This window comes from Drepanopeziza brunnea, assembly GCF_022702325.1.
Source record: "Drepanopeziza brunnea f. sp. 'multigermtubi' strain 214-2 chromosome Unknown ctg12, whole genome shotgun sequence".
Taxonomy (NCBI): domain Eukaryota; kingdom Fungi; phylum Ascomycota; class Leotiomycetes; order Helotiales; family Drepanopezizaceae; genus Drepanopeziza; species Drepanopeziza brunnea.
The window spans coordinates 2044862-2072193 of NW_027094075.1; the positions used below are offsets into that span (position 1 = coordinate 2044862).

General features: G+C 48.1%; 5 protein-coding genes across 6 annotated transcripts; 2 read left to right on the forward strand and 3 right to left on the reverse strand.

Moving 5' to 3' along the window:
• Positions 1-562: 562 nt before the first annotated feature.
• Positions 563-6834, reverse strand: L3040_007291 (uncharacterized protein; the record flags this gene model as incomplete). 2 transcript variants are annotated; one of them, XM_007288791.1, is made up of 12 exons in its annotated part: positions 563-899; positions 1360-1426; positions 1654-2282; positions 2338-2672; positions 2726-2747; positions 3057-3092; positions 3150-3217; positions 3280-3440; positions 3536-3622; positions 3678-5100; positions 5235-6386; positions 6520-6834. In XM_007288791.1, the coding sequence occupies 12 exons, from the start codon at positions 6832-6834 to the stop codon at positions 563-565; spliced, it is 4632 nt and encodes a 1543-aa protein (XP_007288853.1). The 2 variants fall into 2 exon arrangements, with proteins under 2 accessions (XP_007288853.1, XP_066011024.1); XM_066156221.1 differs by lacking the exons at positions 1360-1426; positions 1654-2282; positions 2338-2672; ... (6 more) ...; positions 5235-6386; positions 6520-6834 and adding an exon at positions 1129-1172.
• A 1340-nt stretch (positions 6835-8174) lies between these two features.
• On the reverse strand, positions 8175-9027 carry L3040_007292 (uncharacterized protein; the record flags this gene model as incomplete). Its single annotated transcript, XM_066156223.1, has 2 exons — positions 8175-8497; positions 8550-9027. 2 exons carry the CDS (start codon positions 9025-9027, stop codon positions 8175-8177), a joined length of 801 nt encoding a protein of 266 aa, XP_066011025.1.
• Positions 9028-11364: 2337 nt separating this feature from the next.
• L3040_007293 (uncharacterized protein) lies at positions 11365-12809 on the forward strand (the record flags this gene model as incomplete). The annotated part of the gene is made up of 4 exons (XM_007288793.1): positions 11365-11415; positions 11474-12016; positions 12075-12269; positions 12321-12809. The coding sequence occupies 4 exons, from the start codon at positions 11365-11367 to the stop codon at positions 12807-12809; spliced, it is 1278 nt and encodes a 425-aa protein (XP_007288855.1).
• Positions 12810-14976: 2167 nt separating this feature from the next.
• On the reverse strand, positions 14977-16097 carry L3040_007294 (uncharacterized protein; the record flags this gene model as incomplete). Its single annotated transcript, XM_007288794.1, has 2 exons — positions 14977-15706; positions 15757-16097. 2 exons carry the CDS (start codon positions 16095-16097, stop codon positions 14977-14979), a joined length of 1071 nt encoding a protein of 356 aa, XP_007288856.1.
• A 5849-nt stretch (positions 16098-21946) lies between these two features.
• L3040_007295 (uncharacterized protein) lies at positions 21947-23067 on the forward strand (the record flags this gene model as incomplete). The annotated part of the gene is made up of 3 exons (XM_007288796.1): positions 21947-22267; positions 22321-22509; positions 22564-23067. 3 exons carry the CDS (start codon positions 21947-21949, stop codon positions 23065-23067), a joined length of 1014 nt encoding a protein of 337 aa, XP_007288858.1.
• Positions 23068-27332: the final 4265 nt, after the last annotated feature.

Below are 27332 nucleotides of genomic sequence, written 5' to 3' on the forward strand. Positions count from 1 at the left end.
TCCGACCACACTCCACCACATCACACCAAAAAGCCAACCAACCACCCCAACTTTCCAACTCCACTCCATCCATCCCATTCCATTCCCAAGCAGGTAAGCAGGTAGGCAATTAATCAAGCAAGTATGCAAGCAATCAACCCACCAACTAGAAAACCCAAGCAAGCAATCAAGCAAGCAATCAACCACCTAACCAATCTCAAGCGAAACACAAACAGACCTTCTCTCCATCCACCCATTCATCCATCCATCCATCCATCCATCCATCCATCCACCCATCTATCCATCTAGCAAAGCTCATACCCAACTAGCTGTTCACCACCCAAGTCCAGCGATTGAGTCTGATATTCAAATTATGATCATATGATACTATACACAGATAAAAATGCTATCCGGTAATGCACTGGTTTCACACTCCGAAAAATTTCCTTTTCCCCAACTCGGCCGTGAAGTAAAAACCTCGCTTCCATCCCTCCCAACACCGCTTCATCACCCCCAGGTATCCTGTATTTCCACAAAAAAACTTTTCCCCTTACCCATAATCTCCGCGGCTCATCTTTTGTCCTCACCTCTGTACCCCCTCCAACAGCCCCGCTTCCTTCACCAGTCGCCAGAAGCTCCCCCGGAGCTCCAACAACTCAGCCGGCGTCCCAAACTCCTCCACGCGCCCCTTGTCCAGCACAACGATGCGGTCAGAGTCCAGGATCGTGTTGATGCGGTGTGCAATGGTGATGATAGTGCGCTTGCTGAAGAGCGGGCTTCGCAGCGTCGTCTGCAGCAGGGCGTCCGTCTCGACGTCCACCGCCGCCGTGGCCTCGTCCAGGATGAGGATGTTGGACGGGGTGAGGAGGGCCCGGGCTAGAGAGACGAGCTGGCGCTGGCCTTGCGAGAGATTGGAGCCACTGTTGTGCGGGGCGTCAGTTATTGATGTTGCGTGCTTTCTGTCTTCTGATTGGATTGGTGGGGGGAGGTGTGATGTTGTGAACGGAGAAGGGAGGTGTGGGGTTGTAGGATGGTGAGAATAGAAGAGGGTGGTTGGTGTGCTTGGAGTTGTGCAATGTAACCCCAATACCACCGACCGAGTACACAGTACAGCACTCAGGGGAAGGCTTCAGCAAGCCCAGCACCTACGAGGCAGACAAAAAAAGCCAAGCAAGGAAGCACAGCTCGCACATACGCGACGGTTTGGCATGTGAACAACCGTGTGCCCACTACCTGAGCCTTCGCATATTGCGCTGACTGGGAGAGAGGAGGTTGGGCACGGAAGCATGCACCATAACAATACAGCCATAAAACAACGGTGGTGGAAGGATCCAAGGCAGGGGACGACAAGCAGATAAGGAACAACACTCAAGGACTCACCCCTCCTGAATCTTCGCTTCCAGCCCACCATTCATACTGCTAACGTGCTCTTTCAGCCTAGCATGTTCTGCACAGCCAATTCGTCAGCCGAAATCCCCGGCACGATTCGCCGCTTGCAGATTCTGAGGAATCAGGTACCACAGCGCCACTGACATATTGGCGCCTGCCTCGTCCAACCCCGGCCCTATCCCCGTCCCCAGAATCCCGTATAATGTGACGGTCGAAAAAAAAAAAAAAAAAAAAAAAAAAAAAAAAAGGCTTTAAAGACTTAAGAAGGATTGGGAGCAGACTTACCCAGCACGCTCCACAACTCCGTATCATCATGCACATGTCCAGGGTCAAGGTTATCCCGAATCGTCCCCTCAAAAAGAGCCGCATCCTGCGGAATGATCGCCAGCCTGCGCCTCAAATCCAGTAGCCCAATCGTCGACGTGTTCAGCGCATCAATACTGATATTTCCCTCGCTCGGCTCGATAATCCGAAACAGCGCCAGCGTAAGCGAACTCTTTCCCGCCCCCGTTCTCCCCACAACCCCGATCTTCTCGTGAGGCTTGATGTCAAGGTTGATATCCTTCAGCACGAGGTCGAGCTCGGGTCGGTACCGGGTGCTGTAGTTCTTGAACTCGACCGCGCCAGACGCAGGCCAGGAGATGGGAGGGCGGTGCCGGTGCAGGACCTCGGGCGCTTCGCTCTCGAGGCGTGCGTACTCGAGCACGCGCTCGACGGAGACGATGTTCGTTTCGACTTCGACGGTCTGGCGCACTATCCAGTTGAGTGATTGGGTGATTTGCAGCGCGTAGGACATTGCGAGACCGACGAAGCCGGCGGAGAGGCCGCTGCCGGTGGCTACCGAGATGATAGCAAAGCCAGCTGCACTCAGGATGATAATTGATCCTAGGAATTCCAGTCGCACAGCGAGCCATCTGGATCCATTCTATAAGCAAGTGGGAACCCGCAGCAAGAGGGAGGGTCACGTACCGATTCGCGTTGATCGAGGGGAAGTACGCGCGGAGATTTGCGTCCACGCGCCACTCGTTCTCCATTGCGAAACGCTGCTGCTGGTGGTAGGCCCGAATGGTCGTGATACCGCCCAGCGACTCTTGGAAATGCGCATAGATAGGGCTTTTACTTACGGAGTCCAGTCTCTTGAGCTCCCGGGAAGTGCGGAGATAGTAGCGTTGGACCCAGTAGTACACACCTCCCAAGGGGAGAATGAGGGCAGTGAAAGCAGGGGTCGCCGTCGAGATGACAGCTAACGTGAACATGGCCCGAGCGCTGTTGACGAATAGCATGTTAAACGTGCGTGCAAGGACCTAACTCACTGTCAATCTCGAGCTGGCAGCTTGGTAGCACAGATAAAACTCACTTCATCGACCCGGTAAATATCGCTAAGCGGTGGCGGTTGGTGTCAGTAAAGCAGCGGAACACTAGGGTGGCACAACATCGAGCATCGACAAATAACAGTCCGCGATACGAACTGCATATGCAACGTGCTTGATGCAACGCTGCGGGGTCTCCAACCACTTGGTGGCACCAGTGCTGAGGGGAGAGTCAAGAATCCTCGAGTCAAGCTTTCTATGTAGCTCGGGCAACCCCGCAGCAGCAAAGTAAGCAAACACTATGGAAGGAAGAAAGAACCGCCAACCACTCCTCAAATTCGGATCGCAGCAGACGGCAAGGATTGAAAGTAAACGCACCTAGAGAATCTGTTGAGGATACGCCCAGCCGGAGTCCTACGCACGTCAGTCAGTCACCATCCCACAATCTTGGCCTCAGAGCAAGGCACTCACGTCTCGAAAAAGCTCATCGGCGATCTGAAAATGGCAAACGCCATCCTCTCGTGGAGTTTCCTCGACGCCTACGGGGCGGAGTTTAGCTTTGTGCCGTCTTGCATCCTGCAGATCCCCCGAGCAAACTTACCTCAATAGAACAGAAGATCCAGAGGATGAGTGTTTGCACGACGACAAGCAGAGCACCGCCGATGCCGAACGCAAAGTAGACGCCGATGTACTTGCCGACTTCCGGGTTGCCATCCGCGCGCTCATTCCTGTCGGCCCACCGGTTAAGCCAAACGCTGCCACCTGCGATCAAAAGTAAGCGTCACACGACAAAAAGGGGTGGGAATTTCCAGAATGGGCGAGCTCTGCATGGGAAACAGAGACAAGATGCAGCTTACCGATCTGTGCTGTTTGCCCGCCGATTAGCATGAGCCCGTACAGGCCCACGGCATACAGATTGCTCGTCTTGGCGTATTCGGCATACACTGGTCAATACAATTTAGCATGGATACGCTCCGGCAACCGGGTAACGAAGCTTACCGTCCCATTTGACCTTGCCCTGTTCCGAATGTTCTTTGTTCTTGCTCTTATGGCCTTCCTCCTCATCACGCAGTTTGCCTCGCGGACCCTTGAAGCTGGCGGTACTGGCTCGTCTCAGGGTCCCGCTACTTCCCTTACGCTTCTTGACACCTGACCCTCCCGGTCGAATAGGCTGGAGTTCAGTCAAGTGCTCTTGGGCCTCTTCCATCTCATCTTCTTTCTCGTCATCGAGAGCTTGGTCAGTATCGATGATTGTCGAGGAATTGCTGGAAGTGGTTGACGTTTCTGCTGAGGACTCCTGATTGTTCAGAGTCTTGATCAGGTTTGCAATCTCCCCCTTCATTGCCATGACCTGATTATGAGTACCACGCTCGATGATCTTGCCGTCTCTGATCAGACAAATGAAGTCAGACTCCAACAGGACCGGGATGGAGTTGGTAGCCAAAACCCTTGTTTTGCTCTTTAGCAATCCATTGGAACCAAGAACATTATCGATGAGATGTCTCCCAACATGTTGATCAACAGCCGACAGACAGTCATCGAGAAGGTAAATATCAGCCCTGGCGTAGACAGCGCGCGCAAGCGTCAATCGCGCTTTCTGGCCCCCAGAAAGCGAGATTCCACGCTCTCCAACTTCCGTCTCATCGCCGTCAGGCAATTGAGCGAAATCCTCGGTCAACGCGCAAGCGTGGACGCACTTTTCGTAGAAAACTTCATCGAATTTGTGCCCGAAGGTAATATTCTCTTTGACACTTGCATTCATGACCCAGGCTTGCTGAGCCACATATGCCGTCTTTCCAGCAACCTCAACATGGCCCCTGACTTTCCACAGATCTCCGAGGATGGCTTGGAGAAATGATGACTTGCCGGCTCCGACTCTGCCAACAATGCAGGTAAGCTCGCCCTTGGAGGCGGTGAAATTGATATCCTCAAGTGCGTTTCGGCCAGCGTGTCTATCCCAGGAAAATGTCCCGTCGCGAATCTTGAGAGACTCTTCGCCGTTCTCCTCAACGGCATCTTTCAGAAGGACTGCATCTGGTTGGAGCTCTTCGGCAGTGAAGAACGCAGTCAATCGGCCGACAGCCACGGAAGCTTCGATGATGGAAGTGATGACCATGGGCAAGATTGCGAGGGGAAAAGTAAGGAGATTGAATAGCGTCAGGGCCGGGAACACAATATCGGTGGTCAAGGGTCTGTCTTGAGTAAGGACGAAGACGGTGAAGGTCGAGCAGGAGACCAGAAACGGAGTGGTGGACCAGGTGAAAGTAGCAATAGCTTGAGCGGCACCAATCTTTCTCAGAGTCTTCAATTCGAGGTCGTTTCGTACGTAGTTGAGCTTCTGCATAAAAGCGCTTCCCCAAGCGTAGAGTTTGATGCTCTTCATATTGTTGACAATCTCAGCAATAAGTCGAGTTCTTTGATCCTATGATGCAGTATGATTAGATCTGTTGCCCATCTCGGCTGAAGAGCGTATTGTCAAACTGAATTTACAAGAGCGGGGGCGCTTTCGCTTAGAAAGGGGGCAACGGGGCAGGATCCACTCGAGAGTAAACACACCTTATTTTTCATCTGTTCCTTCTGCAACGTCTTCATCATCCGCGCAATCAACCCGTTGATAGGAATCATCAAAATCATCGCGCCCACACCCGCCAGCATACTCAGCCCAAGCAGCTGATAAAGACTGACCATACACAAAATAATCTGGTAAGGCGCGCTCCACAGCTGCTGTCCATACTGCGTTAGATCCTGCAGTCTCTGCGTATCCACCGCCATATAATTGACGATATCGCCTGTGCTCTTCGATGCTCGCCCTTCATTTGACAGTTTCAGGGACTTGCCGTAAATGGCTGCCGTCAGCGCTGTCTTAATACGCATACCCGTCTCGAAAGCACGCTGGAAGTATTGGTGCAAGGCCATAGTCTGGCCGACCGAGACGGCGAACATAGCGATTGCGATAGCCGCGCCGCGGATCACAGGCTCCGGCTCCCTGCCCTCACGGTACGAATCCACGAATTTGATCAACAACCTCAACAGCTGCGGCTGCACGAACGCCAAGGTATCGGACACCATCTTGAACAAACTACCTCTCACATATGGTCCACTGAATGAACGGAAAATCGCCATCCAGAGACTTGGGTTTTTCTTGTGGGCAATCTCCTTGTCCCAGGCCTTCTTGAAGGTCTCACCGGTCGACTTGGTGGTATCGCGTTTCGCGAGGTTCCAGAGGTCGTCCTCATTCAGGAATTTCTTGTAGCCATGGCGCATCATGGGCGTCATCCAACTGAACGTCAAGATGGAGAAGACAGTCGCGTATTCAACCGGGCACTCGTCTTCGTCGCCCACCACCTGGTAGTCGGACTTCTCCTTCGGCACCAGCCACTCCCATCCAAATTCCACCCACGCGAGTCCGTAACCGACGCAGTATGCCACGAAGTATGGGAGATGGTGGTGATAGACTTGCTGCGAGAGGAGGGAGCGCAGTTTCACGGACCACGCGATGAGTAGGAAGAGCCAGTAGAACAACACCACTCCATTAGGATTCCGTAACCGATCGTGTTCCAGCCATTGAATCGTGAAGATGACGCCCAGCGAAAGAACAGTCAGCACGCTGGTCCAGAAGCGGAAGTCGCCCGCCCAGACGTTGGGATAGTTGAGGATCTGGAAGACGAGTTGGAGGGCCACGGAAAGAGCTATAGCCACAATAGTTGCCTATACCCAGTCAGCGATAATCCTTCCTAGCCTAACATAACCCCCTAGCAAGAAGACCCATGAGAGAAGACCAATACTAATCCCTTTACATCTGCCCCAAGAACATCCGATATTCGATAGAAGATAGACCTACCATCTTTCCCCCCTCTGCCCAACCCCTCCCCCTCCCCTCCATGCCACCCAACTTCCCCTTCCGCCTTAGCAACCACCACACCGCGCCCGCCCCAAACAGGATCCCGAAGGCCGCCACGCTGCTGACCCAGACATCCATGAAGCACGGCGTGAAATCGTATCGGATCGGGCTCAGCGGGCCCCATCCTTCGCGGTTGCCACAGAACGGCTGGTGGCCGCTGTGTTGGGACACGGCGGACATGTAGTCGCTACCATCTTGCAGCGGCGCAGAGTGGAGGCCGAAGAAGGAGCCTGTGGATAGGATTCTCTGCGCCATATTTTTTTGGTAGCCAGCTGCTTGCCTGCCTGTCTAAGCAGCTTCTCGATCGATCGTTTCTCTCCCTATCTTTTCTCGGTAGCGTGTTCGATTCTGTATTCTCGTTGCAGGGATGTTCCGCCGTTTTGGCGTATTGTGAGGCGCGTTGTAGTCGCCTTTTTATTATCGTGGAGGGAAATGTCGGTGTTGGCTGGCGTTGGTGTTGCCGCTGAGAGAAGAGAAGAGAAGCTCGGCAAAAGCAAGTCGCTTGGGCAATCTATCAATCCACCCTTCTGGGTCCCGGGCCGTTATGCTATCAAAACATTTCGTTTCGTCAGCGGTCTGGCTAGCTCTTATCGGCATTGAGCTTCTCAATCTCTCCGATGCCTGCATACCCCACTTTATACTTACCCAGTAAGGCATTACCTCGAGTGCTTCAGAGGTGCAGTTGTGGCTTACAATATCCTATCTACCTAGGTAGGTAGGTATATTAAAGTTACCTATGATTCCCTCTACAGAGTCTATGATAGAGAATTGCGCATATAAGGAGACAAGGTAAGTAAGTATTAGGAAAGTTACTTCGTAGGGCAAGTAAGCCTTGCTTGCTCTTACGTATAATAATTGGTAGACGTCATCGATCAAGCATTTCCGGGACCTTCTTTCCCGAATTTCTACTTAGCCGTCAATCAAAATCAGCCTTTCCCGCCCGGATAACGCAGCCTCGCTGACAAGGCTGTTGTCTATGTTTATGTATCTCTATCTACCTACCTCTTCGCATTTTCAACTTCTCCATCAGAGCATAGAGCCTAATAAATGTACCATGTCGTCAATTGTCCTTTCGGCTGTGATACTGGGCTGGTCTTACAGATCTCTCTCTGCAAAAGTTCGAGCATCTTCTTGTCAAAAGTGACTCTACATCTTGAACACGCATCACGATACTGAACGTTAACGTTCTTTCAATGCAATCCTCTTCATTTACTTCCTATGACACACACTGGGAATTCTTTGCAAACCGCAAACGCCAAGAACAAAGAAAGAAAATGCATACCCCGACCTCAGTGTTTTGCGTTCTAGGAGTCCGATTTGTCCATCATCAAATATCTCCCGATTGTGCGCGATAAGAGAAAGGAACTGGCTACACTCAAGCTCAGCTAAGGAGAGCCTCAAGAAGCCGGTGATGCGAAAAGCAGTGACCAAGAGGAAAAGTGAGAACTGAATCAATGTCCATACAAGAAGAGCGAGAGGCAGCGACTGTCGGAGTTCGTAAAATCGTATGTAAGGGTATCATCATATCGAAGAAGCCGTCGCATACCCAAGCGTCACACTGACTGAGGGCCACCCAAGGTTCAAGATGCAAGCGTCTAGTTTTCGAGGGGTCCTTCATCTTTCTTAGGAGCAAGACCGGCGCTTTGACAAGTCTTCTTCCAGGTCTCAACCTCACGCCATGCGCGTTCGCACTCGGCCTTCAGCTTGTCGTTACTTGCGCTCAACTCAGCAATAGCTTGTTCTGTCAAGAGCTTCTCTAGGGTCCACTTCTCGATATTCTGCGTCTCGTTCTCCTTCAATTGTGTGATGAATTGGACTGCACGCTGCAGGATCGAGCCTTTGTTCTTCTCGCAGCCGGGGACGATCTTGGCCAACTCATTGATCCCTTCATTGATGGTCTCTCTGCGACGGCGCTCGACTACATTTACTGTTAGCGCATGCCAAAATGTGCTGGCCGTGTCCAAACTTGCCTTCCTTGTGGTTGTCCTTGCGAACCTTATGCCACTCGTCGGATCCAACCGCTGGCTTGCCTCTGCTCCTCTCGACAGGTTCCTGGCCGTAGCCGGAGTAGCCACCGTCATTCTGGCTGTTATCCATGTAAGGGTTGTCGCGACCACCGTCGGAATCTTGGGTAGCGAATGAGACGTCGGTGGCTTGCGGAACGGTCATAGTCGGGTAGATGCCAGCGAGCGCAGCTTGAGCGGTGGCCTCATGCTGATTTGAACCGTTGTGGTTGTCGAGTTGGGCCTGGTGGTGGAGGTTGTTATAATCCTGGAGCGCCTCAACGTCCTGCTGATCCTTACTAGCATTGTTGGGTGAGATACGCTTGTTGTTACCTCGTCGTGTGTCATCAGCTGATTCAGAATCCCGCTTCCGCTTTTGGGAGATGTCTTCGCGCATAGCGTTTGCGACCTCTTGCAAGCCTTGTTCAAGATCCATGTCTGACATTATAACCGTTATGCCCTACTCGTGACGAGCCTTGCGATATGATTCGTAGGTCTGGTGAGGGAAAAGGTCCCGAGAGGCGCAGATGACCTCGAGGGTTGGCAGGAAGTATTAAGGCTGGAGCTGTTCCGTCGGGGCGAAAGATGACGTGTTGTACCGGCCTCTGTACAGGTACAACGAATCGATCTACTGCGTGCGATCCTCAACTCGAAGAGAGGTCTGGGTGATTCGCGCCGATGAGAGTTCTCGAAGCGCTCCGCTGCAGTAGTTCGCTCAGTCTCTTCTCGCGACGAACGTTTTTGTAACCTTCGTAGTTGTACCTACACTGTCAGCACGTGTCATTGCAGATAAGTACCACATTGCAATTGCACTTTTTGATGCGCTGACGGGGGATGCGATGCGATGGCCATGAAATTGTTCTGCCCTGCCCTCAGAGGATTGATATCCGTTCGACAGGTCATATTAGGGCGAAAAACACACGCGCTGGCGAAGTACAGTCTGAAGCGTGAGCGCGAGAGAGCTTGACACTGCTGCTGCTGCTGCTGCTGCTGTTGCTTGCAAACAAAGACATTGTTTGAGTTGCAGCACGGTACGGTACAGGGAGCGAAGACTTATGGCTGGTCGGCGTGATGTGACATTGAAGGGAAGAAGCAGGAGATTCGGTGTTTGCGATCCGATGGGCGGGCAGGGCAAAGCGCGCTGGACTTGGGCCAACAGTGAAGTCCGAGCATTGGGCGTGACGAGGTCGTGACCTTGAACGGGGAGCTGGACCACTGCGATGCGACGTGACCGAAGCTGGTGGTAGTGACACCAACTGAATGGAATCGCCGAGATGGGCAGAACAGGACCGTAGTGATGCGAATTGGGAGAAGGACGAAGTGCAAGGAAAAGTAGAAAATGCTTACCTATTGTATTTGTTGTATTCTATTGTACTGGATAGGTAGGGATTGGATTGTAGGTCTGCTGCCCACGCGACTTGTATTGCGGCGACGCGTCAATTTCTACAATCTCGACAATCCGAGGACAATAGCAAGATCAAGAAGGTTCCCGATCAAGTCCAATCCAGTCCGACGGGGAGATAGAGAGTCGTCGGGTCGAGGTGAGGGAGGAGGCGGACGAAGGTGAGGTGAGGTCACGTTGACCGAAAGACTTGTCGTTTTTAAAAAAACGAACGTGAGAAAATCGTGCACCAGACAGGTCTGCGAAAGAGGATCGTGATGGATTTTTGCGGTCACAATGTCCGATAGACACCTTTATGTTATCGATGGCGAAGACCCGACCTTGGATGGAGTTGAGGAAGAGTTGTAAAAACTCGGACACGTGCGGCCAGCACCTGATCAAGCGTGACGCTAGCAGAGGCCCCGCTATGAGGAGCAGGGGTGCGTTCGGCAAGGGGAAGACAGAGAGAGGGTTCCAGGTCAGATGACCAGCTCGAGCTCGAGGGGAGAGTGGGAATACCGGTACGGGAGATAGATGAACGGCTAGATGAATAAAGACATTGGACTCTGATTCCACGGTTCAAGATTCAACGATTCATGGGATGGAGTAAATGCTCAGGCTAAGCTAGGTCAAGATTTCAGCTACCGGTATGGAGCATTCTTCAAGTATTCCTGTCTAGTCCCTTGAGGTAAAGCGCGGCAGTAGGCAAATGCTTCAAGTGCGATCGCCATGCCAAGAGGCTGCGATGCGATGGGTAGTCGAGGCCAGCCTTGTCAGGACTCTTGGAGACGTAACGCTCCGAAATCTATGAATGAGCCTACGTGGGATGGATGATTATTGATGACGGCAATGATGTGCAGCTATCGCACCGTCCATTAATCAAGAAAATACGGCGTAGAAGTGTGTTGACTTGGGCCAAGATCAAAGTGTGCTACGGACGACTGTGGTTGAGGGTTGAGATACGGTACCTACCGGTAATCTCCAAAAATCTATACGTACAGAGATGCATTCACTAAGCACACACCCCATACCCAGAGCATGGGGATGACGGGGAGGAAGTTCCGAGGCAAAGGCTCACGCGAGCTCTTGCACTCTCCAGCAACAACAGCACCCGACTATACTACATACTTATCACGGAACATTTGCCAGATCGTTCGACTCCCACACCAACTAGATACATTACGAAGAGAAGAGCGAGATCAAAAATATACGGTTACCTCCTCCTCCTCCTCCTCCTCCTCCTCCTCCTCTTCCTCCTCCCCCTCTCCCTCCTCCTCCCCCTCGCCCCAAGACAAGTAAGCCCAGAACTCCAGCCAGAGCCATCACTCCCACCACCGTCCTTGACAGCTCTCGAACGCTCCCCAAAGCACAACACATGCAACCACCCTCTCTCGTCCCAAGATGGCCGACCACATAACTTCAAAGCTCAACCCAGAGACCCACCTCATTTTGGTACTTCCATCTCCACCATCTTCACCTATACCGTCCACAACTAACAAGGGCGCCCCAGGACCAACCCCTTCTCCGTCTCCCCTTCGAGCTCCTCCGCAAAAATTTCAAGTCCGCCCACCGCTCCGTAGAAATGGATTCTTCGTCCGTCAAGTCTACCCTCAAAGAGACCGCCCTCGTCTCCCAATCTCCCTCGTCTAGCGACCCCGCCGAGATCCTCAAGAACGTCGACTCGATGCTCGTCCGCATGCGTAACCTCAAGCGCAAGCTTGCTGCTGCCTCGGAAGAAGAAGCCCGCTTGCATCAGCAGTCGGCGAGTAGGATTAAGCATATAGGGGAGCTGTACGGTATGCAGAGCTTAGATGACGTGAAGTACGAGGAGTGGAGTCGGACGCGGCTGGACAGGTTATTGGTAGACTATCTGCTCAGGAATGGGTATAGGCAGAGCGCAGGGGCGCTGGCGAGGGAGAAGGGCATTGAGGAGTTGGTGGATGTGGAGACTTTTGTGCAGATGGGGAAGATCAGAGAATCTCTGCTGAACGGGAGGACACAGGAAGCCTTGGCGTGGTGTCAGGAGAACAAGAAGGATTTGCGGAGGATGGAGGTATATTTTCTTTATTTCTTTACACATGTGAAGGGGAATGCGACTGACACAGAGGCAGAGTAGTCTCGAGTTCATGCTCCGCTTTCAGCAGTACATCGAGTTGGTGCGCAGTCAGGAACAGGCGAAGCTGCTGGAGAGTATTGCGCACGCAAAAAAGTACTTACTACCCTTTCGAGAAGCATATCCGAAGGAGGTGCAACAAGCCTGTGGACTTCTCGCATTTCCTCCCACGACGAGAGCAGAGGCATATTCCGTAAATTCCCCATCTTGCCAGTCTACACACATCTCACTTAATTACGCACAGGAACTATACTCGTTCACTCGCTGGACCACCCTCTCCAACCTCTTCGCAACAACCCACAACGCCCTGCTTTCTCTCCCCTCCGTCCCTCTCCTTCACATTGCCCTCTCGGCCGGCCTCTCCGCCCTCAAAACCCCCTCCTGCCACTCCTCACACCACCTCCCCTCCTCCTCTTCCACCCGCCCCCAAACTCAAACCCAATCCCAATCCATTTCACCCACCTCGTCCTCCTCACTAACAACATCCGTCTGCCCCATCTGCTCTACCGAGCTTAACGATCTCGCCCGCAACGTACCCTACGCGCACCACACCACCAGCCACGTGGAAAGCGATTTAGTGCTGCTGCCGAACAATTGCGTCTATGGACTCGAAAGGCTTGAAGAATATAGTCGGAAAGCAGGCTTGGAGAAGGGGTGGGTGAGGGATTTGAGGGAAGGCGGCAGCGGGAAATTGTACAAGGTTGAGGATTTAAAGAAAGTGTACATTTCATAGACAGCGATCGATGGCTTTAAGCAATGGATAGAATACTTTGATGCTATGAAGATAGTATCGTCGATTGCTTGCCTCAAACTCTTCACCTATGTGTATATGTGTCCCTTTTCTCTTCTTAATGGTTGAAATCACGAAAATTAAACGGGCTCTAGAGATGGTATTGGATTTTGTTGTTGTATTTATTAACGTCGGGCGGGTATCCAAGACGCAATGCTTGGACCCTAGGGCCTCTTATAAGGTACGGCGACGTGCTAAGTAGAGGAACTATATATAAAGTATTATTTAATCGAGAATAAAAACCACGTTAAAGAAAGGCTTTCTTTCGAGAAGCCTCGGGTCTCTCATCCCGCGATATCGCATAACCTTTATAACTTTCAAAAGCAATTCAAGTTAGTACAGCGCAGCTGCTATCGATTATGCTTTTTTTTTTCTACGAATAAGATAGATCGCAGATAAGATATATCTTCGTCGAAAGAAAAACTTCACAAGCAAGTTACAGCGTAAGTAACGTATATCGGTGTCGATTATCGAAATAATTCGAGGCCGGACCGGGATTAGCTAGGTGGCCTCTTCGAAAGCGCGATTTCGTAGATCGTCTTAAATCCTCTCTCATCTCTTTCACCTCGTTCCCTTTTTTATCGCAAATGCTTTTAATATTTTCAATCGGTATGCCTGTGGAGTATAAATCGTCATCGGCGTGGTAATCGAGGTATGAAGAGGAGGCTCGTTCGGATCGCTGGTAAAAGAAAATCTCTTCGGAAAGGGTACCTTGATTTGATTTTGGCTTTCGAGACTCTCCTTGCTGCAGGAAAGAAAGCTGGAGGTTCGTGAGAGGCATCTCGTACGAGTAAAGAATCGTAGCCCTTCAGATGGTAGTGGATAGTTTGATGCATGGGTAGATTGATAGATGAGTGTATGTTTTAGGATTTTGGATCCGGGGTTTGGGGTGCGGGGTTTGGAATTTGATGGTGATTTCTGATATATGGATGCATAGATGAGTGGATGGTTGGTAAGTTAGATGCTTGGATGGGTATACCGGTATACATGTTTGTATATCTTTTCTGTATGGTTGAAGTGGTGAATTCTAGAAGATGATCAGCAGAACTCCGATTTAATTCTCGAGGTTGGGATGAGGTTGTTGGGAGGTGTGTAGAGAGATGGATGGGTGGATAGGTAGATGGACGTTGTGTATGGTGAAGTGAAGGAGAGAGAGGTGAAGTGAAGGAAAGTGAAGTGAAGTACGGTGAGGGAAAGTAAAGGAAAGTGAGGGAAAGTAAGGGAGAGTGAAGGAAAGTAAAGGAAAGTGAAGTAAAGTAAAACAAAGGAAAGGTAAAGAGAAGAAAGTAAAGGAAAAGAAAATCAAAGTAAAGTAAAGTGAGGTAAAGTAAATTAAAGTAAAAGAAAGTAAAGGGAAGAAAAGTAAAGGAAAGTGATGTAAAGTAAAGTAAAGTGAAGTGAAGTAAAGTGAAGTAAAGTAAAAAAAAGTGAAAAAAAAAAAAAAAAAAAAAAAAGGAAAGTCAAAGTCAAAGCAGAAAGTAAAAGTAAACAAACCGCTGCAAGCAGGATTAAGTTTAACCAAGAAGCGAGCGTGATATTTACTTTACATAATTTGCAATTGGAATTCTGAAATTTGGTAAGTAGACGGACCCTATCCAAACGACAGATACCTCGCTCGCTGCACAGGCCAGTCACTAAGGGCCTTTTTTTTTTTTTTTTTTTAAAGGAAAAAAAAAAAACTTTAAGATTCTGTTTGAGAAACTTGAGATGTTTTTTTTTTTTCTGCTTTTGAATTTCTGAACTGGAAAGGAGAGGGGAGAGAGAGAGGGAGTAAAGAGGCCTAGAGGTAGATAGGGATACTTCCATCCTGCTTGGGCGGGCGCATTTTACGATTCTGGATGGGCACCCTGGCGAGAATATAAGATATTGTTAATTAATCAATCAGAGACATCGGATGCATACATCGTTTGGTCTTGGGTCTTGAGGGGTAGCGGTCTGTTATGCGGCAATGATTACTTCGTGTTCGTGATCTCCAATACCGCGATCCCGAAAAACGCACCCAAAAATGTAAATTCCGTCGTCGTTCGATTTACATGACCTAGGCATCGGATTCTTTCTATTCTTTTCGTCACAATGGTCGTTTCATCGTGAAAGTACCTCCTCCAATCAATCATACAGGCAATCCTCTCGCCCGCCGCGACTCCTCCTCTTTCTTTGCCTCCACCCGAGCCAAAAACTCTTGCCGGGCCTTGTAAGCGCCCCTGCTCTTCCCAGCAGCGTCAAGCTCGTCCGCGATTCCCTCTTTGTCCACGAATCCCGCCCAGTCCATAGCACTCTTCTCCACCGTGTTAAACTTCTTAACTTTCGCCTGTCCAGACAGCAGTTGTACCCCGCTATCTTTTCTCGTCCCAAAGGACAGATCAGTCCTCTGCGGCAAGCCCTCTATCACTGGTTCGAATATCGAGCGGCGGGCTTTCTTCAACGGCCGCTTGGGTTTTGTAAAGGGCGAATTCTCCTCCTCTGTAGGGGTTTCCGGGGGAGCCGTAGCGGGGTCGGGGTTCGATGCTAAGAAGAGTTTTGCTTCTGCTGAGTGTCTGGGGACGAGTTTCTGCTCTGTGTGTACTTTTCCCGCAAAGTTATATGTTCGCTTTATCATTATCAAGGAATCAGGGCCATCTCCCAGTGTGCTTGGCGATCGAGCCTTGTGGCTAGTATCTGGTAATGTGAGGGTTGTACGTTTTATTTCGGGACTCAAAGAGCCTTTCGTAGAGGAATCGATCGTCGGTTTGGGCTCTGAAGGAGACGGTGCTGTTGGTTTCCCGGATATCATGGCTTGCCAGACTGCGTCGACGTCAATGGTTGCTGCTGTCGTGTTCACCAGCGGTTTTCTCTCCACCTGCCTATTACCAATCAATACTGTATCTGCGATCCAGATTTTGATCCCACCTACTCTTGAGCCCTCATACTCCTCGTCTTAATCAATCCTCCCTCGCCCCCCTCATCCTCTACTTCCTCCTTGCTCTTCCCTTTCTTCTTCCGCCGCATCTTTGCCCCCTTCTCTATAATCGCCTCATCTCCCGAATTCTCAAACCCCAGATCCTCTGCTTCTTCATCTTGCCCTCGTTTCCTCTTCTTGGGGCCAGGTTGATTTGTTATCACCGCAGATTCTTCGGCCTCCGATTCCTCGTCCGAAGACTCTTCTGGGCCTGCAGCTGGCGCTGCATCTGGAGCGAAGTCTGAGTCCTCGTCGGAGGCATACTCCTCATCGCTGGGTATGAGTTCTGGTGGCATGATCGCGGTTGTGGGTTACTGACGTTGAAAATCCGCAAGGCTGAAAGCTTGGGTAGGCTAATAAGCCCCTGGGGATGGTCCATGTCATACCAAGCCTCGACTAGTCTCCTGAACACAACCTCCGATGAATTTTACATCGCTAAACGTGGAGGTTGCTCGATTCACAGACGTGAAAAAACTCCCTGATATACACACATCAGCATCAGCTAAACTATTTTCCCTCCCCAAAGTCAGGCACTGTCTGGAGGCGGAGTTGCGTGACCGTTGCAAAGCCAAATACTTGAAGGGCTTTAACAGGACAACCCATCTCGAAGCGGCTCTGACACAGTTGAGGGGAGTAATCCATGCGGGCTCGGGATCATTCAAATCATGTGTTACGGTTAGGGAGTACTTCCAGGGCGCCTGTGCGAACTATCATTTTCAAGATACGAAGAGATGCAGCTTTCGACTGAATTAATTATCGATTCGGGCTGGGCAACGTGTTTGGTCTGGAACTAAATGAATGACCAGGAGCTCAGGTGAGGAAGAGGTCAAGAAAACAGCTGCGCAGAACGCGATTGAAATTTTCGCCTAAGAATTCTGTTGTAGGAGAAGATGTCAAGCCTGGTGATGATTAGGATCAGGATGAGGATGAGGGCAATACTGTTGCGCCTGAACAGCGATCTTCGGAAACCGGTACAACAAAACTTCTTGACAGATTCGCATGGTGAATGGCTGGGACAAGAGAGCCTGGAAGATCAGGGGGAGACACTATGGATCTCTACCAGACGCTACTTCCAGCACATAGTACATGGTACGTTTAGGATCAGAATAATATGTCTCGGCGCAACATCGTACTGGTAGCAAGAGGTGACGAGAAGACGTCTGAGGGTTTAAAGGCGAGCATTTTGAGGTGGAGTATCGCCGAAAATGTATATCAATGGAAGCCGCGGAAGTCAATTCCGTGATAGAACGCTACACATTCCTATCAGCTGTTTTCGAAACAGTCTCCCAGCCCTAGGTCAGTGGGGTTCATGCAGAGAAGAGGCCCAGGTATTACCGAGCAAGATGGTACGTTACGACGACATGCCAATGGGGACCTTTACGGATGAAACGGGCGCAAGCATTGAAGCATTCCACTGCAGCGTTCAGAGGACAGCTGCCGTCTGAAACTTTGGACGACAAGGGAGCTACAGTAGAAAGCGGAGAGCGCACAGATCGCTAGACAGTCGAAAGCGGAGAAAAAAGGTGACGGAGAAGCTAGAAATGAAACATCAGAATTCGAAAGAGATTCGGAAAGACCAGGCCGAGGGACGTACCTGTCATCCTGGACAGGCGCGATATAAATCGGAGCAGAACCAGAGAGACCTAGAAAGGTACATAGAAGAGCTCAAGGAATTGGCTGAAGTTGATGATATGGATCTTGACGAATACGGATATGCCTCGGATTCGGGCTCCGAGGACTCGTAGAAGTCCTAGCAGCATAAATATCCCGGAGTAGTACAACCATGGTGGCCTTTACCTTTGCCTTCAGCCATATGATCAGGGTCTGTTTTGGTTGCATCGATACCGTATACTTGTACGTAGTAAGTATTTTGAAATGTGGCAGTGGTAATAGCAGTATTGAATAAAGTTTAGCGGGTTGCAAGCGATAGCCTGCCGCCCCGAGAACTTACTTTATGTGGTGCAGATACTGTCGACTGGGTTCTTGTGGAATCATGAAAGGGGAGCAGAAAGTCCTCAACCCTATTAGAAGAGGTTCTGAGTGCTACGGAGGGAAAGGAACCCTGATAGTAGAATCGAGGGTCAAACGTATTAGAGAACCAATGGGGGGGATCTTTGACCCAGTCAATGCTCGTTATAATTTTTGCGTCCTTCGACACGAAGTTCTTGTCAGAGGTTTGTCCAAAACCTGTATGGGAACACACGCTACCAGTAACCAAATTGCCTCGCTGATCTGGATTCCGAATTTCCGACGGCCTCGAGGATCATAGAACCAAACATCCCCAGCTTAAAAAGCATTCCGACAGGCGGTTAGAGTCTGTTAAAAATAAAAATAAATAGAAATAAATAAAAATAAAACAAAAGAAGAAGAAAAAGAAGAAGAAGAAGAAAAATGAAGAAGAAAAAAAGAATAAGAGAAAACCGATACCAGTCCTCGGAGATTTACAGTACGACGTATTCCAGGAAATAGATTGAGGTTTAAAGTGCAAGTGGTGTGTGCAAACTTCAAAGTTCGAAGGAAGCCTGACACTAGAATTAAAAGTATCGAAGAAATGTGCACCTACTTCCAGGAAGTGTTAATAGAATGTGTCACAATGCCCGGTCACTTGAAGAGCTCTTGTGGGATTAATATTACAATAACCGGACCGCGGAATCTTCATTCTGTGACGCAGGTATTCTCGATTGCATTGCTTTGTTAGTCTTACAAGGACTGACAAAAATCGTTTATGTACCGGTACTCCAATCCAAGACTTGAGCCGCACTAAGAAGCTGCCAGTTGACAGTAGAGTTAGAACTTGGAAGATAGAAATGTAGTCCAGTAGTGACGAGGAATTCGAGCAAGGACCGACATGTGGCACCAGAGCCGTCTGGGGCCTTTCTCAAATGAAATAGAGATTCCCTTGTTTGCATCCATATCGAATTCTCCGATGGATCGATCAAGGCTCTGTCACACGGAGCGCCTGGTCAAAGAATGAAAGTCGAGCAAGTGGTTCAATGCAAACTGGGAAGGACACGGGTTTTGATATCGCTTAGCAAAAAGAAAAAGAAATCGCCTCTCGGAAATCGTTGAATCAGCTTGCTAATTCCGGGAAATCAAAATGTGGTATCTCGCTAGAGCTCCACCGAAGCGAGACGCATGTACAAGTAATGGAAGAACAGCACATGTCAGGAGATGTCCAGCGATCGAACAAGGGCGTTGAGTAGACTGGTAAAGCATGAATTAATAATATTCGGATGAAAATAACAGAGACTCGAGCTGAGCCCGATAGCCAAGATTGAGAGTCAGAGGAAAGCCGAAGATGCCGACATATACTTACGTCTTAGAATTGAAACACGAGGGAGTGAATTCAAGGAGTTACCCAATGGAATCAGCGCAGAAACTATCAGAAAAGCAGCACGTCAAAGCATCGTGATCGTGAAAAGCAGGTAAGGTTTTTCCTGCCTCCCCTTTTTTCCAAGCCACTTAAATCGATAAGCACATCCAAAGTATGCTTTCACCACGTGGACCTGCCTTTACTACGTACTAAATTTAGAGAAGATGGTGTTTTCAAGAAGTATTATGCACGATAAGGAATTTGGCTGTGATTTATGGTAGCGAAGGGACTTGGCTTTTACCAATCAACCAGCCATGATTACCATGATTGTTTTTTTTTAATCGATCAAGTCTTACCGCCAAGTCGATGGCATATCTCTCTCTCATAGACAGCAGGCTGTCCTGTATCAAACCGAAGTCCGGAGCAGATAGAGGTTATGAGACGAAAGAAGAGGCGGTATTGAAACAGGAGGATCAGGTCTTGGAGATCCTTTGACCAAGACCCAGACTTCCATCAGGATTATCGGATCACCGGGTAACGAGATTTCCAATAGCAGGGTCAAGCAAGTACCGGAGGTCAGTCCACTTCATAACAGGAGTACTAATACAATTAATTACTTGTGCGGGCGGTCATGAAGTCTGTCCGTCAAGGCGAAAATCTTGGAGATGCACGGTGCGCTGGAGTGCCTTTTCAGTCAGTAGAGTCCTGCGACCTATTATTTTTGGGCGATTTGTCAATCTCCAAGCCCTCAGTACCGGCCACACGACTTGGGTAGCGTCTATTTCGCAGTGCCTGTAAACTCCGAAGCGAGACTTAGGAAGTGAAACCTTGGAATCGTCTTCGTAATGATATTGTGGATTTACTTTCTACGGAGTCCGTACTCGTGCGCTCCCATGTCGAAAATCATCCCAAATATAGTAGTGAGTCAAATTTGTTAAATTTAAGCATAGCCAACCATACAGAGCGTTGCAACCCCTTTTCCAAGCTTAAAAAGATCAACGCATGGGGACAGGCATTCTGGCCCCACCAGTATATTAATACCGGTATATTGAGCTTTTTCGTATATCGAGTCTCGTATTTATAGTTGTTGTTGTTGTACTTATTGATTTACTAGTACGTCGGGCGGGTATCCAAAACGCAATGCTTGGACCCTAGGACCTCCCATGGGGTACGGCATCGTGCTAGGTAGAGGAGTTATAAACACCTTATCAACCCCATAGAAGCAGTTCATAGTGACGTGCGCCGAGTTTTCTCTCGTCAACTATCGAATACGCATGGCCTTACGGGCGGCTTCGATCCGATTAAGTACAAACATCGCCACATGTCGATGACTCAATTTCGGCTCTTTAAACTCTCTGCCGCAAGAGAGAGCTGAAGGTTCGCAGGAGGCACCTCGTACAGGTAAAGAATCGTAGCCCCCCCCCTCGTATCTGTAAAGCTCGTCGAAAGAGTATGTTGTTATGATGCCAAGGATCGCTTGTTGAAATGCGAAATACGGAGAACTAGTAGTAGTAGATACTTTCTAAAGTTGACCACCGTGCGCCAATACGGCAAGCTGTGGCTACTCTCACATTGTATACAAGCCGAACTTCAAGGATTTATTACTCATCTTAAATGGCTTAAAATCTCTTATTTAAGGTTTGCTGTTTTATACGAGCGTACAGTATAATTTGCATCGTATGGCCTCCTCTGGACTATTTTTAATTACAGTTCGTTCAAGGTTTTACGGTTTGAGTTTGAGAAAGACGGAGCTCAAGAAATGTAGTAGTGGCAGGAGTTACTTATAAATAAAAACCTTATTTTTGGAAGCTTGTCCAGAAGTCAGTCTCAAGAAATCGAGTTTTAAACAAATTCCAAAAGATCATCTACCAACCGCTGATAGGCTGAATTACCCCTTAGAAACAGCTTTTGCCAGAGGACGGCCTCTTAGCCAGAGTACCCACAAATTACTGCGTGAAGTTAAGAAGTAAAAGAGCGGGGACGAAGTCGCGGACGAAGAAGATCCTGTTCATGAAGCTGCGCATGTTGTAGAACAAGTATGACAAAACCTGGAGACAGGTTTCCAAATTAGCCGGGGGAACTACCTTCGAAGCTGAGAACGGGAAGGGGGAGACGAAGAAAATTGGTCCAAGTTGAGGCGTGGCTGCATGTCATACATAAGCTTGTCTGGTCTTCAGCTCTCTTCTGCCCCATATATCTCCTTACTAGGCAGCAGCAGAAGCGTGTTGTTATAAACACCATAGGCATAAGCGAGGGCCTGTCGATCTTTGGGCATGAATCACGGTCCACAAATGTAAATCGCCGACTGAATCTTCTGCTTTACTTGGACAACTTTTACGAATATGCCAAAACTGCAATCCTTTTGAGACTCTACTACCATCCTTAGGTCGCATTCACTAGAAGGTCTTCAGAAGAAAACTTGTTTCAAAGTCGATGATCATTTTATTACGTTCTCCGTCTATGCAGCGGCAAATTACATGGTTTCTGTTTCATAATTAGAACCTGGTCCTTTGTCCTAGGCTTATAATAAAGTTTTCCGCAACTTTGCTCCCCCACATGGGATGATATAGTAGTAGTACAACACCTTAAGGCGCAGCTTGGCAGTCTTCCAAATATAGCCGGAACCGACATGGTTTCTCCGGATGGCCAGAATCTATACGAGCCCGATACTATGGTCATTTAGTATAAGTAAAGACGACGGTTGACTCCCCTCCCAATTCTCATTCGAACATAGATCATCAACCGACCGAGCTTTACACATTCAATACACATTCAATTCCGCCTTTTCACAACCCAATCTCTCCCCATCCACCTCAGGCCTTGCATTCCAACATGTGGCCCGCCCTCTTTCTCCCATACCTTTTGGCCATTGGAACCTGCCAAACTCCCCAACTCGCCGACCCATTGGTTTTGGATGCACCACCACTGGTGGGTTACCTCGGTGCCTTCTTTCTCGGAAATGCCCCAGACATCTTCTTTTACCTGAGCAATGGAAACGAAGCTTTCTCGTACAAGGCGCTGAACGGCGGGAAGCCGGTCTTGACCCCAACCCTCGGAACAGGTGGTGTGAGGGATCCTAGTATCATTGAAGGCGGGGGACAGGAATACCAGAAAAAGTGGTACATTATTGGTACTGATTTGGATATCTCAAAGGTATGTCTTTTTGAGAAGAGTTGAGATGCAGATAACTGATGAGAATGCTACAGACAACATGGGACGCATCCCAGCGCAAAGGTTCCTTGAGTATCTTCGTCTGGGAGAGCACAGATCTGATCACTTGGGAAAATGAACGCCTCGTCAAAGTTGAGGATGACACCGCCGGCATGGTCTGGGCTCCAGATGCGATCTGGGATCTCGAGAAGAGGCAATACCTCGTCTGGTGGGCGTCAAAATTCGTAAGTCCCACCATTCACTCCTCGTGCTCGTTCTATCACTGACAGACGGCCCAGTATAAAGCCGATGACCCCGACCACGTCGGCGAGTCAGGACCTAGCGAGATTCGCTACGCATACACCTCTGACTTCATAACCTTCACCGCACCCCAAACCTATATCTCCGCCGCGCCTACATCCTTGATTGACCTCGCCATCGTGCAAACCGGTGGACCCGCCTACGCCCGCTTCCTGAAGAACGAAAGCTCCCCCAGTGTCTACATGGAGCTCTCCCAGACGGGCCTCTTTGGAACATGGACGCGACCTGGCGGCGAACAGGCAATCATTGAAACTGGTGTCGAGGGACCATATGCATGGAGGGACAACAAGACACCTCTTAATATCAATTTGCTTTTGGACTACTATGGTGGCGATGGCTTGAAGCCATTCATCAGCACAGATGTGGACGCCAATGCTTGGGTCCCTGCCGACGCCAAAAATTTCCCCAAGGGATTAAGGCACGGGAGTGTGACTTCACTTACCCAGGACAAATATGATGCCCTTAACGCGAAATGGGGTTGATTGGAATGACGAAGGAAAGATGTCGAGCGTTGAACGCGGGATGGCGATGAGCGCGAGATGATGATAATGATGATGATTATTCATATAAGGAATTTTATTCTGAAGATAGTTGAAAAGCATTATAGGCTGGATTCTGTATTGCAAAGCTTTGATATGGAGTGTCTTGGCTTGGTCCAATAACCGCGGGTATCTCTTCCTTTCAGTGAGTCTCTGTAGTGCACCCCGTCCATCCAGGGCGGGGGGTCCCATAGCGACCTTTGTTTATGTCGACGGTATCGAAAATATCCCCTGAGAGTGGTTCAAGCTCTACTTCCCACACCGTGGATGCTTGTGGGTACAAAGCTATGTCATGGCTGGTGAGTGCTGCACTCGAAGGGTTCCGCGTTTGAAAGCCTCTCGCTCTTGCGGTTTGTTCGACAGTCTCCACGGATGTCTGGTCTCAATCATAAAATTAGGGACTCGTGCATTACCAGCGTAGATTACCGATGAGATTTACGGAGGATGGGGCTGCTGAAAGCTAGCCAGCCAAGTCTGTGCGGACATTCGGAGTATGACCAGCCAGGGGGAGCTATCCCTGTATTCGCCAGAATGATAAGAGTGCCGAGCCTCACGGCCAGCATGTATTGAGGAATGACTTCGGATGCATCGCGAAATCATCTGTGTAATTACAAATTTGAGCTGTCGGTACCTGTCATTCACAGCTGCTGCATGAGAGGCGGTGGTCCAATTTTCTATCTCTTAGCGAGCTGCCCCTATTTTCTCTTAGCGCTCCTCGGCTATCGAGTGTTTTATTGCTAGGAAATGAAGAGGGGCAGATTTATGCAGTGATTTTGATTTCTAGCAGCCTCATTCATTTGTTTCGTATGCTGCAAATCCTGAATCGATTTGAAATAATATTAAAAAACCGTGCCACGCAGTCAGTTTCGCCATGGGCAGGATGTGACTATTTTCATTTACTTAAGCGAAATCCCCTGTTCTTTATTTACTCTGCTATAAGGAGACTATTGCGAGTGATTGGATCAGCAACGAGGAGGTGCAAAGTAGCAAGCGCATAGATTTCCTCGGGAAAAAATAATCGCACACCTTTTACGAAGTATTCCTTGCAGGTTCCCATTTAATACTTGCAGCTAGTTAGTTGTACGTGGTATAAGCAAGTCCGGGCCAAAGACTTCCCATGCCTCGATATCAGTAGAGCGTAATTTCGCATGCCTCAATACTCAAAACTGAATGCCGCTCTATGATAGCCAATGTTTCTCTTATGCGCGTAGAGTAAAATAGAAGATTCGGAGCGTAAAGATGGCCTTGTAGGAATCGTAACTGGGAGGGATTAATGAGATGGGAAAGAAGAAGAAGCTATTCGCAAAGTACCGCGGTCTGTTGCCAGATCGCGAGTGGGCGTAGATATCAGGAACTAGCGGACTAAACGCATAATTAATTGATTGTTCCTATGACTTCCAATACGCAAGACACTTCTTTTTGTTTTTACTATTACCCATAGCCAGTTCGATTACAAGCAGAACAAGAGTAAGGCGTCGCTGGTTTTGCTCTCATATAGTTAATTTCCTTCCGTTTCTTCGATCACTATGGTTGCTACAGTATCGCACTAAGAGAAGCTATTCAAAATAAAGGGGTGATATATGCTGGAGCCGACGATAGTAGCTGGGCTAATCGCCTGGGCCATCCTTCCTCAAACCCCTCGCCTATCCTTGTGAAGTGTCCGAATTTTTAAAATGTCCGATGGCCCGAGGGATTTGAAGCACTTGGGCTATCGTATTAACACCGATTTAGTCATATTTCCTACTAGTAAAGCTATAATAACTTGATCTTTGATATTATTACTATATTCATTCACGTCTAGCGGATTATAAGCGCAGCATGCGCTCTTCGTCTTAAGACCTTTTGAAGGGTACGGAGACGTGCAAAGCTAAAGGTTTATATATAGTCTATTAAATCGATCTTTTAAGCGCTAAACTCTTGCGCAGCTGTAGTTTTCTTCCAAAGCGACTCAATATTATTTTATAATACTTTAAAATACAATTCAAAAAAGTGTCGAAACGAATAAGTACTCTTTTTGTTGGTATATCCATATCGACCTTAGCTAGCTAGTAGTAGTAGTTGGGGAAGTTCACTCGTGAACCAGGGTACGAGGTGCTCCTTACGAACCTTCAGCTCTTTTTCTTTCTTTCTCTTGCGGTAAAAAGAAAGATAGAGAGTCTAGAGAGCTGAAATTGAATCATCGATATGCGACGTCTTTTCGAAGAGGTATTCCTTTATCAGCGATTCCGAACTTCCTTCTTTTTTTTTCTCGAATACTACGCCGACTACGATTTATACTTAACGGGCATACCGATTAAAAAGACTAAAAGGATTTGCGATAAAAGAGGAACGTATATAAGAGATAGGATAAGAAGGGCTTAGTTTGATTGATCGAAAACATAATACTACGCTTTTAAAAAAGCGTTTTGCAAATATACCGGCTTTATTTAAAAGCTATAAACGCGAGCTTTCTTAGCTTTACGACGAAAGAGAACGATATTTGTATTATACGGATCGAGGCCGCTCGTAAGGCCATACGTATTCGATAGTTGTCGAGAGAAAACTCGACGCATAGCATTATAAATTGCTTTTAAAAGGCTTATAAGTATTCAGCTATTTAACGAAAGATTTTCCTTAACGTAGTTTTTACTTTCGATTAAATAGTACTTTATATATAATTCCTTTACTTAGCACGTCGCTGTACCTTATAAGAGGTCCCTAAGGTCTAAGTATTGCGTTTTAAATACCCGCCCGACGTTAATAAATACAACAACAACAACAATTCGTGAACCAGGGTTCACGGGCCACTTGGCATGCCTCGCTTAGCATGCCGTGGCTCAAGGGACCCCCAACTTGAGTATATAACCTTGTATTTAGCTAGTGCAAGTGATTCCTTCTAATCGTATAGAAGGAATCAGCTCCCCTGAATATTGGGGAGCAGTTAGAATTCAGTTACCTTTACAACCGAGTGTTTTTGCAATTGCAAGTACTTTGACGACCTTCACGAAGTTACGAATATATTCCACAATCGCTTGGAAGCAATCCAACACTTTTTCTTTACGAGCGGAATAGATAATACGAAAAAAGAAAATAAACTCTGATTAAAGTCTAAACTTCGATATCCTTTTCTCGATTTTAAGTAAGCTCGGCGAAGCTTCCTTTAATAAGTCCGATAAAAAGTATCAAGCTTTTTATTCGATCAAGTCGAGTAAAAATTTGTTCCATTAAGCTTTAGCGCATATGCCATACGTATACAAATCCGAGAATCTTTTAAATACTTCTTCCACGAGCTCCTTTTATTTTGATCCTTTTTCTTTCGCTTTATCGTCGTCGAGATCGCGAGACATAAAGTCATTTCCTTTATTAATCTCGCGAATTTAAAGCTTTTTTAAAGCGTCTTAGCCACGTATTTTATCTTTTCTCGTAGTATCGTACCAGTCGAATATATATATCTCCGTAATGATCAAATGAAAGACTTAGCTAGCAAAAGAGGCGCACGATTATAAGGTATAAAGAAAAGTGCCGTAAGCTAATCGAGTAAAATAGTTTAAAGTATCGAGAAAAAGAAGAAAATGCGCAATTCGTACTATCCTCCCCCATGTATACATGTCGAAAGTATAATCTCGCAAGGGATCTTACCAGGGCTTAAACCAATAAACTTATAAGGATTCAGCTTTGAAAATTATCTTTGAGCCAGTATTTAGTCTATACAGTGAGTTGACAGGGCTTTGAGCCATTAAGAAACCACCGCTCTATAATTTATGGGCCTAAACTGGGTCCGACATTTATTCATGAGGGGGGAGAGTAAGAATCCAGCCTTGAAAAGTATATTTAGGCCAGTTTTTGGTCTGCATAATAGAGTTCACAGGGCTTTGAGCCATTCAGAAACCACCGCTCTATAATTTATGGGCCTAAACTGGGTCCGACATGTTGTTGTTGTTATTATTGTTGTTGTATTTACGTAGTATTAACGTCGGGCGGGTATCCAAAACGCAATGCTTAGACTTTAAGGACCTTTTATAAGATAGGGCGACGTATTAAGTAAAGGAATTATATATAAAGTCTATCTAATCGAAAGTAAAAACCACGTAAAAGAAAAGCTTTCGTTAAATAGATGAACACTTATAAACCCTTTAAAAGCAATTTATAATATTATGCGTCGAGTTTTCTTTCGACAACTATCGAATACGTATAGCTTTACGAGCGGCCTCGATCCGAATAATATAAAT